This window comes from Macrotis lagotis, chromosome 3 (genome assembly GCF_037893015.1).
Source record: "Macrotis lagotis isolate mMagLag1 chromosome 3, bilby.v1.9.chrom.fasta, whole genome shotgun sequence".
NCBI classification, from domain to species: Eukaryota; Metazoa; Chordata; class Mammalia; order Peramelemorphia; family Peramelidae; genus Macrotis; species Macrotis lagotis.
In genome coordinates, this window is record NC_133660.1 from 164,397,287 (window position 1) to 164,409,124 (window position 11,838).

At 36.6% G+C, this 11,838-nt stretch overlaps 1 protein-coding gene across 5 annotated transcripts in view; it reads left to right on the top strand.

Annotated features, from left to right (window-relative positions):
• Positions 1 to 11,838, top strand: part of LNX1 (ligand of numb-protein X 1) — a 229,492-nt gene that overhangs the window by 209,639 nt on the left and 8,015 nt on the right. For all 5 annotated transcript variants that reach the window (XM_074229422.1, XM_074229423.1, XM_074229420.1 and 2 more), the window contains 2 exons: positions 2,049 to 2,226; positions 6,236 to 6,464. In XM_074229422.1, coding sequence (XP_074085523.1) covers positions 2,049 to 2,226; positions 6,236 to 6,464 — 407 coding nt within the window. The remainder of the gene's footprint in view (positions 1 to 2,048; positions 2,227 to 6,235; positions 6,465 to 11,838) is intronic.

The window sequence follows — 11,838 nt, forward strand, 5'->3', positions numbered from 1 at the left end:
TCCAGCCCATCAAAGGCAAAGTGGGAGGAGAAGGAATATCATCTGTAGGGAACTGCAAGTGGGTCAGATTGATTAGAATGAGTACAGAGGAAGGAATCTGCACTAAGAGCAGAAAAATAGGTTGGAGGCATTTTAAACCTGACAAAAAAATGTTTGTATTTTATCCTAGAAGCAATGGGGAATGACTGAAGTTTCTTGAGTAGGGGAGAGACATAGTCTGACTTGAGCTTTATGAGTATCAGTTTGGCAGTTGTGTGTTTAGAGGCAGGGTGATCAGTTAGGAAAATGTTACCATTGTTCAAGTGAGAACTAGTGAAATCATAGGCCAGGGGAATAGCTGTGTGAGTGGAGAGCAGAGATTAGGTCCTAGAGATTTTGTGAAAGTAAAATTAACAAGACTGACAACTAATTGGAGATGAATATGAAAGAGGAAGAAAAATCAAAGAGGGTGCACTCCAAGGTAGCAAATCTAGGATGGTGATGCTCTTAATGTAAAGAAAGGAGTTTGGAGAAAATTTAATGGGCTTTGGGAAAAAAGAGAAGTTCTATGTGAATATGATGAGTTTGAGACACCAATGCAACTTCCAGGAAGAGATATCTAGCAGGCTAGTTTAGCAGATGGTTGTGAATTGAATTTATCCAATTTCCTCATCTTAAAAACAAGATTGAAGTCCAGAGAGATTTTGTAACTTAACAAGATCATACAGATAGTAGGGAGGAAAGCCTGGATTTGAACTCCTGTCTAACTCAAATCCACCATTGTTTCCACCCTGTAATCACATTTTATTATTAACCAGAAAGACAGTTTACCAAATTTTGCAGGCAAGTAGCCTATCTTGGATGATAGATTTCTAGATATATCTATTTTGAGAACTGAAATAATACTGGAGTTGATATTAGAATATCTGTAACAAATGATTTTCTTGCAAAGTATCCAGGAGCTATCCATCTGCTTTAAGTTAGCTAGGGATGTGACTGACTTAATAAAAATGTGTTGACTTGGGGGAGGAGGTGGTTAAAAAAAACCTTCCAATTTGCTGAGGGTTAAAAACTTTTCTAAATGTTGATTCACTTACTCTAAGTGATAAATGAGTCATTTGAGAAATTCATAGCTCTTGATTCACTTGTGTTCTTGATCTTCTTCCAAGGGAGCCTGGTCAGTTCCTCCTAACATTTTTGTTGGTCCTTTTATTCAAATGGAAAAATTTTCCCTCTGAGTCAGCCTAAATAATTAAAAAAAATGTCTTTCCTCTCTGTAATTCCAAGAAGCTTTAAATTTTTAAAATTTAATGGAAGATGTGTTTCTGACAAAGACAAACCAATCAACCTCTTTGCATCTTCTTGGTTATTCCAGGGATTAGAAGAACCTTTCCTACTTAAGGGGTTTGTGAAGATTGATGAGACAAATTGTATCACTGAACTCATTGTTGAAAGGAACCTAAAACAGAGGGATATTATTTATTAAACATAATGACTTATTTCATTACCTAGTAGTATACCTTAATTATTTTAATAGTACCATTGTCATTCTTAGATGTTCGCTGATCTGTGAATTATACATCTTAGATTCATAAAACTAGAAGGGCCTTTTGAGATTATCTAGACCAACATGAAAATATGTTTTGCATGATTGCACATATATAACCTGTATCAAATTGATTGCCTTCTCAACTGGAGGAAGAGAGGGACAGAGGGAGAGAATTTGGAAAATATCAAATTTAAAAAAGAGAGATTCTAGGCCATCTCCTTCACTTGACTAATAATCAGAGGAAACACATTTTATAATACAATTTAAGCTCATTAAATATATTCTATACTTTCATTCCCCCAAAAACCTTACAAGGTAAGTACTAATATGCTAAGCCCATTTTACAGATGATGAGACTAAGGCTCAGGGCCTTCAATGGCAGAACTGAATCTCTGGGTCAAGTACTACATTGTCACACTGTTGGGGCAATTTTCATAATGATAAATTAGAAAATACAATAATGCTTATAAACAAGTGTACCATGCTTGTTTTATTTGCTTTTACCATTTGTCCTTCATAGACTATCCTCCATGCTGTAACCTGTCATGAGAAGGTGGTAAGTGTCCGAAAAGACTACACAGAATCACTGGGCATGACTGTCGCAGGGGGAGCATCCCATAGAGAATGGGATTTGCCTATCTACGTCACCAGTGTTGAACCTGGAGGAGTCATAAACAGAGATGGAAGAATAAAAACAGGTAAAAATTAAAGGGACCTAGAAAGTAGAAGAAGTTGGGGCATTACCACTTTAAGATTAAGCAACTATCTAGGTCACATAATATTTGCATAGTGCTTTACAGCAGAGGAATCAAAATACTTCCCCTTGCATGCACCAGATTTAAAGATAATTGAAAAATATTTTATAAATACAATAAAAATACAATAAAACATTTACAACAGTATATTTCAAAACTGTCAATATGTAGTCCATAGGGATCTATATATATATATATATATATGGATTATTGGTCCCTATTTCTATATAAGTTTGGCCCTCCTGATTTATAGAAGATAATTTCATTTACTTCTCAAAACAACTCTGGGAAAAAGGTATTACCTTTGGATCAACTATGCCATTTTATATGTGAGGAAGCTGAGACTCAGAAAAATTATGTGTCTTCACAATTAGAAGACATCAAGTTTCTGCTATACCTTACTGTCTTTCAGTAAGGATTAATAGGAAGATGAGTGATTTGCTTGCTCAAACTGTCACAGCATTGATGACCAGATTAATTGAGTTGTTCTCATAGGTTAATCAAGTCTCCCCTTTCTACCTTCCCACTCCATGTGTTTCCAGCCCAAAGCTGTGTGCAAAGAAAGCCATTCTTTGGCTCTGTCTAGAAAGACAACAAACTCAAGAAAACAACAAAAGCTAAAAAATGAACATCATTTTATTTTGATTAAATTTCATATCTTGATTCTCAAAGGAAATTGGTTAATAGTAGTAGTAGTAGTAGTAGTAGTAGTAGTAGTAGTAGTAGTAGTAGTAGTAGTAGTAGTAGTAGTAGTAGTACTGACTACCACAATTAGTCGGCAACTAGCATTTACAAAGTATTTACTATGTGCCAGCATCTACTGTGTTAATTATTTTTCTGTTATTTCATTTACTCTTCACAACAACCCTGAGGGGTAAGTACTATTACTACTCCCATTTTAAAGCTGAAGAAAGTGAGGCAAAAAAAAAAGCTAAATGACTGGTCCAAGGCAGCACAGCTATCTGTGGTCAGATCTGATACAGTCTCTGGCTCCAGACCCACTGCTTTATCCAATGAGCCGCATGAATGCCTATTATTTTTAGTGCCAATAACAACAATAATGATTAACATCTATCTAGACACTATGTGATAGGCACTGTGCTAAGTGCTTTATAATTATCATCTTGTTTGAATCTCACATCAATCTCTATTTTACAGATGAGGAAACTGAGACAAACAGATTAAGTGACTTGTCCAGTGTTACACAGCCAGTGTCATAGGTTAGCTTTGAACTCATGTCTTCCTGACCCCAGTCTCAGTACACTGTCTACTGTGCCACCTAAATGCACCAATAATGAAATATAATCATTTGCCTAGTTGATTAAGACAGTATGATATAAGAAGAATGAGCACTGTGTTTGGAGTCTAAAGTCCTAAGTTCAATTTCTCACATTTCTTGGCTACAGGACCAAAGGTAAATGACAGAGTCATAGAATTTGGAACTGAAAGAGATTTAGGATTTCTTCATCTTTGAAATAACTATACTATTACTTATATTCCAGAGACATTTATGATATGGTTCTTACATCCTGGATTCAGGGCATACATACAAAAATTGAAAATAATAGTTCCCTCCAAATGCTTACAAAGGGGAATATTCCACATGGCAGAGGGCAGGTTTGTTCAATCATGTTTGATTCCTCCTGATCACATTTGGGATTTTCCTGACAGATATTGTAGTAGTTTGCCATTTCCTTCTCTAATATGGCAGGTATTTATGTATGATACAGTAATGTGATCAAGGCAGAGAGACAGATACAAAGTGCTTTAGGAAAAGGCAAACATTAAGTTTTCTTTCTTTGTGAGGGGCTAATATCTTCTGTAGGTAAAATTTCTATTCTATTACCATAATCTGTCCTTACTCTGGAGAGAGATGGGAAAGGGCAAGTTTATTATTTGTCTCTACTATTTTATAATTATGTATACTAATTTCATTTGTTTCCTTGGAGACAAAAGTTCTAAGTTTGATCCATTGTGCTGGGGTTTTTTTTATTTTTGTTTCATTTTACTATTATTGTTTTTGATTTGGAGGAACCTAGGATTTCAGCTGTTCAGGGAACTGCCCATGTAGGAAGTTTTTTGTACCAAGTTCAGAGTCTTGGAGATATCAGGGGTTCTGAAAGGATGTGATTTTCAACTGGGGGGTCATATGTCCAAGTGGGACTTGAACTCAGACTTTGCTAATTCCAAGGTCAGTCCTCTGTTCAAAAATCAATACCTCATTGCATTTCTCCTTTATTCAAAGGGCAGGTAGGGAAGAATTAAATTTTGGGTTCAAATGATGAAATAGAAAGCTGAGGGAGGCAGTTACATTGGGGGGGGGCTTGAAAAGATGTGATGAATTGGAAATAGGGATTAAGTTTAGTAGTTTTTAAATGGATAGATGAAGACTTGAAAGCATGAACCTATTTTCTGAGAAGTGGCATTCTTTTTCAAGAAGAGGACATTAGTCACAAAGAACTGGGTTCCTACCCACCTTTGACACATAACTGTCAAACAAGTGTCCATCTGCATTAGCAGGAGTTTCTTCATTAGAAGGTCCTTATTAAAAGGGAATTATAGGGCCTGTTCCAAAAGAAATTTTTTTAAGTTTTGTTTTTATATTAACCAGTCCCCATTAAACCCTCACTGGTATTAATGAAAAATAATTAAGCAAAATTAAGTGAATAGAATTGCATCTAACCATGCACTATATTCTTTCTTTTATTCTGCCCCTCTGATGGAAAGTGCTTTTCATCATTAGATTTCTAATACCTAAGGCTGAAATGGTCATTACAAATTAATCATCAGATTTTGCCTTTTACGGTTGTTTTAGATTATACATTTTTTGCAATTGTATATCTTGTTCCTTTGAGTCTTCCTATTTAACTACTGTATTTCTGTGAATGAATCATCTTTGTTTTAAGATCCCATTGCATTTATGTATCCCAATTTATACAACATTCTTCCTGCACTTCCCCGGGGCAGGGGCAGGATTGGGACTGGGACTGGGACAGAACTTCAGCCAGCAGTTAGCTCAGGACAGGTGTTTTCCTGGTGGTACATCTGCTTGTTGATGATGCCTCCCCTGGATATTTCTTTTTTCCTTCTCCTACCTGCTATTTTGTTTGGGTTTCTCTCAATCTCAAAAGAAAGACAGACTGAGTGGTATATAGTGAAAATAATGTTGGATTTGTGGGAGCCAAAGTCCTGGCTTTGTCACCTCCTAGCTTTGTGACCTTGGACAAGTGATTTCACCTTTTCCGTCTCCGTTTCCTCACCTGTAAAATGGGGGGTTTGTACTAAAGTCCCTCTGCTCTCAAAACTGATCGGATCATCATCTGTGTTCTCAGCAAATTTCTGACAATAGAGAGGGAGCCAAACTGCCCAAGAGGTAGATAGCTGGAGGGAGTACCTCATCTGGATCAAATAGGAGGTATATGTGTTAGCATAAGTTAACCATTTAATTCTACTGGAGTTGTCCTATGGTAAATCTGTTACTTACCGTAGTCATTCATCTCTGCACAGGCAAAGGCAAAGAACCATGGCATAAGGCAATCCTCCATTTTTAACCACAGTTCTTGGTTTTCTAATAGTAGGAGGGATTCTTGATGATATTGTGATAGTTGCTTCAACTTGTGCTTTCATCTCTGTATTGAGAGGAGGAGGAGGAGGAGGAAAATAAGAGAGAAAGCAGAGGGAAAGTTTAAATAGATTCAAGGCAGTTGGTCTAATTTTTAAGTGAAGTCCCCCAAATGACTACTACTTATAAAGGGGCGAACAATGTAAACTGACATAGATTACTATGTAAAGTTTTAAATCTATTCTTTATGAAGATGGATCCAGTCATGAACCAAACACAAGAGCTACAAAATCCCAATCCCATCCCCCAATCCGACCTTCCCCCATGTTAAACAAAAAAATGACTATTTTTCACTCCCTTTAAAGGCAGTTTATGATTTTTGACTATTAGGTGACATTTTGCTGAATGTAAACGGAATTGACCTGACAGGGGCCAGCCGTGGGGAAGCAGTTGCACTATTGAAAAACACCTCCTCATCTGTGGTGCTCAAAGCCCTGGAAGTGAGAGAATGTGAATCCCTGGAGAATGGAGGCAACTGGCCGGCCCTGGAGTCCAACCAGAGCACAGCACAACCCAGGGAATGGTCACCAGCCTGGGTCATGTGGTTGGAATTGCCACGGTAAGTCTCCAGTTGATATCCTGGCAAAGGAGTGTGGATAAAGATTTATGTTTCTTAGATAACTCACATTACTTGAGTTCATTCATTGTACTCATATCATAATTGGAACCAGGCTTGATTGTGGGACTTTTTTTTAACTACTTCTATCTTCTCCTTTGGGTCTGAATAGGAAGGAGGGGAGGATAGTAACTTCTGATTAAAAGAGTTATGCCTGTGACCCATTCTTTAAAATGAACATAAGAATCAGAGGACAGAGAAAGTGGTAGTTTATTGCGTCCTACTTTTCAATTTATCCCCTTAAGTTCTCATTTGATACTGAATCTGCTGTAAGCCAATGGTAGTTGAACTATTTGGCTTTTTCTTTTCTTCATCCTCTGCAACTGAAAAGTTCTTTTGCAAAATCCAGGAAGCAGCTGAATTATAAATTTGACACAATATTATTAGATCTACAGAGTGAGACCTTTTTCTTGCATACATATTCCCAAGAAAGGTGTCTGAGCAGCTGAGATTTGCCCATGGAAATAGTCAAGGAAAGTTGATATTGGGAGTTTGTTTCTGATGATAATAGGATTTAGAGATGGAAGGGTTCTTAGGGTACATTTATAGTGTTCCTTGGAAAGGTCATAAGTCACTATATTAGAGGAAGGATTTGAATCCATAGTTTCCCATCTTGGAAACTATAATGTAATCACAAATAAGAAATAGCAAAGGAAGTTTCCTTCTTTGCATAGCATCGAAATGAAATGACAAGATTTTCACCTCGCTCCCCCTTGTGCTTTAGCCTTCATTTGGCTGAGGAAACAGTGAAGCCTATCTCCAGAGGGAGAGAAACATGAGCTTTTCCTGAGTGCCCTCTAAGGGAGGAGCGAGGGAGTGTCCTGAAGTGTTCCTGCTAAACAAATCACTGGTTTTCAGTTGCCTTACTCTTAAGGAAATCTTCCATCTTTACTGCTGCATCATTCACTTGGGCAGTGCCAGGATCCAAACCCCTCCCTGGAAGGGAGGCTGAGCATTCTTGTCTTTTAACTTTTGCTGTTTCAGCTAATATGGAGACTCTGGGGATTCTTGAAACTAGTATTTCCTTGCTATAGACATAAATTCATTACACTTTTGGGCCCATTAAAAGGAGATGTCTCCAGGTACCTATCTTGACTGCTCAGGGGGAGATTACAACTCCTTGTGAATGAACAATCTGATTAGATGTGAAAGTCCTAAACAGTGACAATGAGGGCAGAATATTTTAATACAGAAATCCAGGAAACCAAGTCTTTCTTTAGATTCTTAAGATCAGCTCAGGTGTATCTCTCCTAATGGCACACCAAGCCAGCCCTCTTAGCCTCCAATGAAGGAAAAATTACACCCCATATCATCAGTTCTGGAAACAGGAAATTCATTGTTAATTACATTCCCAGCTGCAAGTGAATTCATACAAAAAGACTTGAGTGTGCATGAAGAGTGGGTCATTAGTATGCTGACCCAGTGGATGCCCATCCTCATATTCAAGCTTGGGCAATGGGTAGAAAGAGTCAAAGTGGCTTCAAATGGACAATAAACAGAGCTGTGTCTCATCCTTATTAAGGCTCAATTGTACAACAGGCTAGATTCTGGACCACAAGCTTCGGATGTCACTCAGTCATACAGGTTATCAGATGCCATTTAATTGGAGCTGACTCAGTGAATACTTATGACCTTTATTCTGCTAGCTCTTGAGGGCCCATACTCAGCATCTGGAAGTCCTTCAACAAGTTCTCTCATCAGGACATGTATCACATTAATACACATTAAATCATTTCCTTCTTACCTAAAAATTTAACCTTTTCCTATCCTGAATTTCCAAAGTATTTTGGGTAAAGTTTTCCTTTAAAAATACCTTTTCTAACACTCCTAAAAGAATGCAATTAGGTATCTTTGGACTCATCATAGCTTTGGTATTATGAAGCACTAATAATTAAAGTATGAATTGAACTCCTCTACATAACTTCATATAGTCCTCCTTTGCTCAAAAGTTAATTCTAGTAGACTATGGGCAAAATTCATACATTACTGTTCACAGTGTGTGATGGATGTTACTGGCACAGTGTACTCAACTTTAGACATGGCTTTATTTGGAGCACCACTGTGACACTTTGCATAATCTGAACAGTTACATTTTATAGTAAGGAGTTTTTAAAAGAGTAGATTCAGTTGCACGAATAAGGGAGGATTCCAGCTAACACACATAAAAGAACAACTTTATTCACATCTCAGATGAAAGTAACAAAAGAGATGAAGGAATTATCAAGGGTAGAAGCAAGGTCTGTGACTAGGAACCTGTATTCTGAATTAAATGGGGACTCAGCCAGGAGAGAGATCCAGGAGCTGGGAGATCAGGGGTGGTCTTTCTCTTTATTGCACACCTGTTATGGTCTCTAGTCTCAGCCCATATAACAACATGAAGCTATTTAAGGTGACTTACTAACTCTCAGAGGATGAAAAGGATCTTCAAACCCTGGCTCTTACTGCCTTGACTAGCCACCAGGGCTCCCGCTTGGACCACAAAGGAGCAAACCATTTAATACATTGGAAACAAACCAAATATCCTAGGAAATGTCAACTTAAAAATTTCACCAAATTCACTGAATTCCAGAATTATTTTCAAGAGTTCTGGACACATTGGATCAGGATTATTTTTTGAGAGTATCTACTATCAGTGTTTAGACATATTTAAGGGGAAAAATGTTATGACTAGCCCAGGCTAGCCCATAGTTTGTAAAAGAAGTGGGGAAAAAGATGTGGCTCCTCAAGTTTCAGGTTAGTTTTTAGTTTTCTGCCATTTAGAAAGTCCTGTCTTCCACATGCCTTTTTCTACCCTCCCTTCCCTGCCCCCACCCCCATGCTTAAATTAAAAAAAGCAAAACAAAACACAATTTGAGCCATACTATTTTCTTCAGGATGTGGCACAGTAGAGATATTCATCCCCTGCCTGTGGGATATAGGTATTCTTTTCATGAAGAATTCTTAAAGATTAATATAGTTGCAAACCACACAGAAAGTATGTTAACTCATTTGTGTAAAAATCCTTTCCACTAGTAGAAATCAACCACTAAGTATATTCATTTATTTTTCATGACTTTGGTCCCTCTGATACTGATACTTGTGTGATAACTATGACCACATTTCTACTCCATGTGGCAAATTAGCAGGCACAAAATTCATAAATTTCAGCTTCAATTAGTGACATTTCTCTACTTTTCCCCAGCTCTAGACCTTAGAAACCATGAAAAATTATTATTCTAGAAGATCACATTATTTGTGGCAAAGATTAGTCATTTTCTGTGAGGTCTAATGGAAAGAGATATTGTTTAAAGGTCTGGGTTCAAATCTTAGCTCTGTTTCTTAGCTGTGGGAATTAGGGGAAATAAGATTTTTAGATTTCAGGTTTCCTCATCTATAAAGATTATATGATAATCTTATGTTATCTGGACAGTATTTTACTAGCCACAGAACAAAATTTTAATGTTTCTATATTATCATCCATATTAGGTACTCTCAGATTTTCCAATACTACTCCATTTTAAAACCTGGATTCTCTAATAATTAACCAGGTGATCCTAAACAAGTATGTAAGTTTCTTGAAACTGTTTCCTAAAAACAAGTTTTGATGAGCTAATTGGTTTTTTAATATATTTAAACATGAATCAATCTCTGAATTAAAATGTTTTTTTTATTTTATTTAAAGTAATGGAATGACTTACCCAAGGTCACACAGCTAGGCAATTATTTAAGTGTCTAAGGCTGTTTTTGAACTTGGGTCCTTCTGACCAGGGCTGGTGCTCTATTTACTGTGCCACCTAGCTGCCCCCTCTAAAACATATTTTAATGATAGGTTTGATTTAGGTTTAAGAATCTCTTTGGTCTGTAGATAACACCATAAATGCATGTGAACACACACACACACACACACACACACACAAATCATCAAAGCAAGAGAAAGAAAGGTTTAACCTTTTTTTAAATTGAACTATCCGTTAGTGGCTTCATAGCTTACTGGATTACAGGCACCTACTAGTTTTACTGTTTTTTGTTTATAATGGGAAATAAAATTGCAAAAGACAACTGGGTGAACTTATGAACTGTTGGCAGGTTCAGTTGATGTGAAATATATAAATTATCATCAATTGTACCCCAGAGATGAATACACATAGATTTAATGGGGAAATGAAAATTATACAATTAACAGCTAACAGATAGGATCTTCATTAATAATGAATTTTTGCAGATCACAGCACTGACCTAAGTTTAAAGAACTGCTATAGATGATTCTAGGTCGTCATCTGGGGATTTTTAAAAAAGGAACAATCTTGATCCAAATATTTAAAGAGCAGTAGTTTGTAGTAAATTTAATTGTTGAGACATGAAAACATTACTTCAAATGCTAGACATATCTAACATCAATGAAAACATTCAGGGAAAAAAAACTTTAGTTTTGACTAATCTCATTAGGTCAGTCAGTTGATTTTGGTAATCTGTTCAAAATAACAGGAGCTGACATTTACATAATGTTTTAAAGTATGCAAAGTGGTTTCAAATCCTGCCTTTGAAGATTTACTATTTGTGTAACCTTGACCAAGTCACTTAGTATTTTCGGCTTCATCTGTAAAATTAAAGTATTCCACTGAGGTGTTTAGCTCTAAATCTTGAATACCATTTCCTTCTAAAGACCTTATGATTAAATGAAAACTAAACTTTTATGACTTAATATAAGGCACAGAATGGTATTCTCTAGCTAGTAACTATTTTGTCTCCAAAATCAAAATAGGTTTTTGGAGCAGTCACAAAAACTTAATTTTTACAAGACTTGTATTTCTGGTATATGGTAGGGAGCAACCCACCTCCCTCCCCCCACCCCCCCCAAAAGGAAAAAAGTATTTTCTTTAAATGTCATTAATTTTTTTTCATATATTTATATTTTCAACCACTATTCATATTAAACCAACTATTTGGTAAATGACAAAAATGGCCTAGGAATACTGAAATACTAGTCTGAAGACCAACTCATTTAAAATAATGCATTAATACAGTGTTTGACATAGTTCACCATGACCTTGGTTAAGTAATCACAAATTCTCCAACTCCTCCCCTAAAGTAATTTGGTGCACAACCACCCAGATGGGAAAGTAATATTCTTTGGTTTCTGGAAAAAAGCCCCAAATTGTCTGTTTTTAACATTAGCAGCCAGTGAACTGTTGTGTAAACATGGTATCTAACAACCTAGCAGCAGGTGAATATTTGTAGTTCCTCTGGGATGAATCTTCTACTACCATTAAGTCCTGCTGTGAAATAAAACAAAACAATATTATTTTACATCAAAATTAGGATATGGATTCTTGTTTAT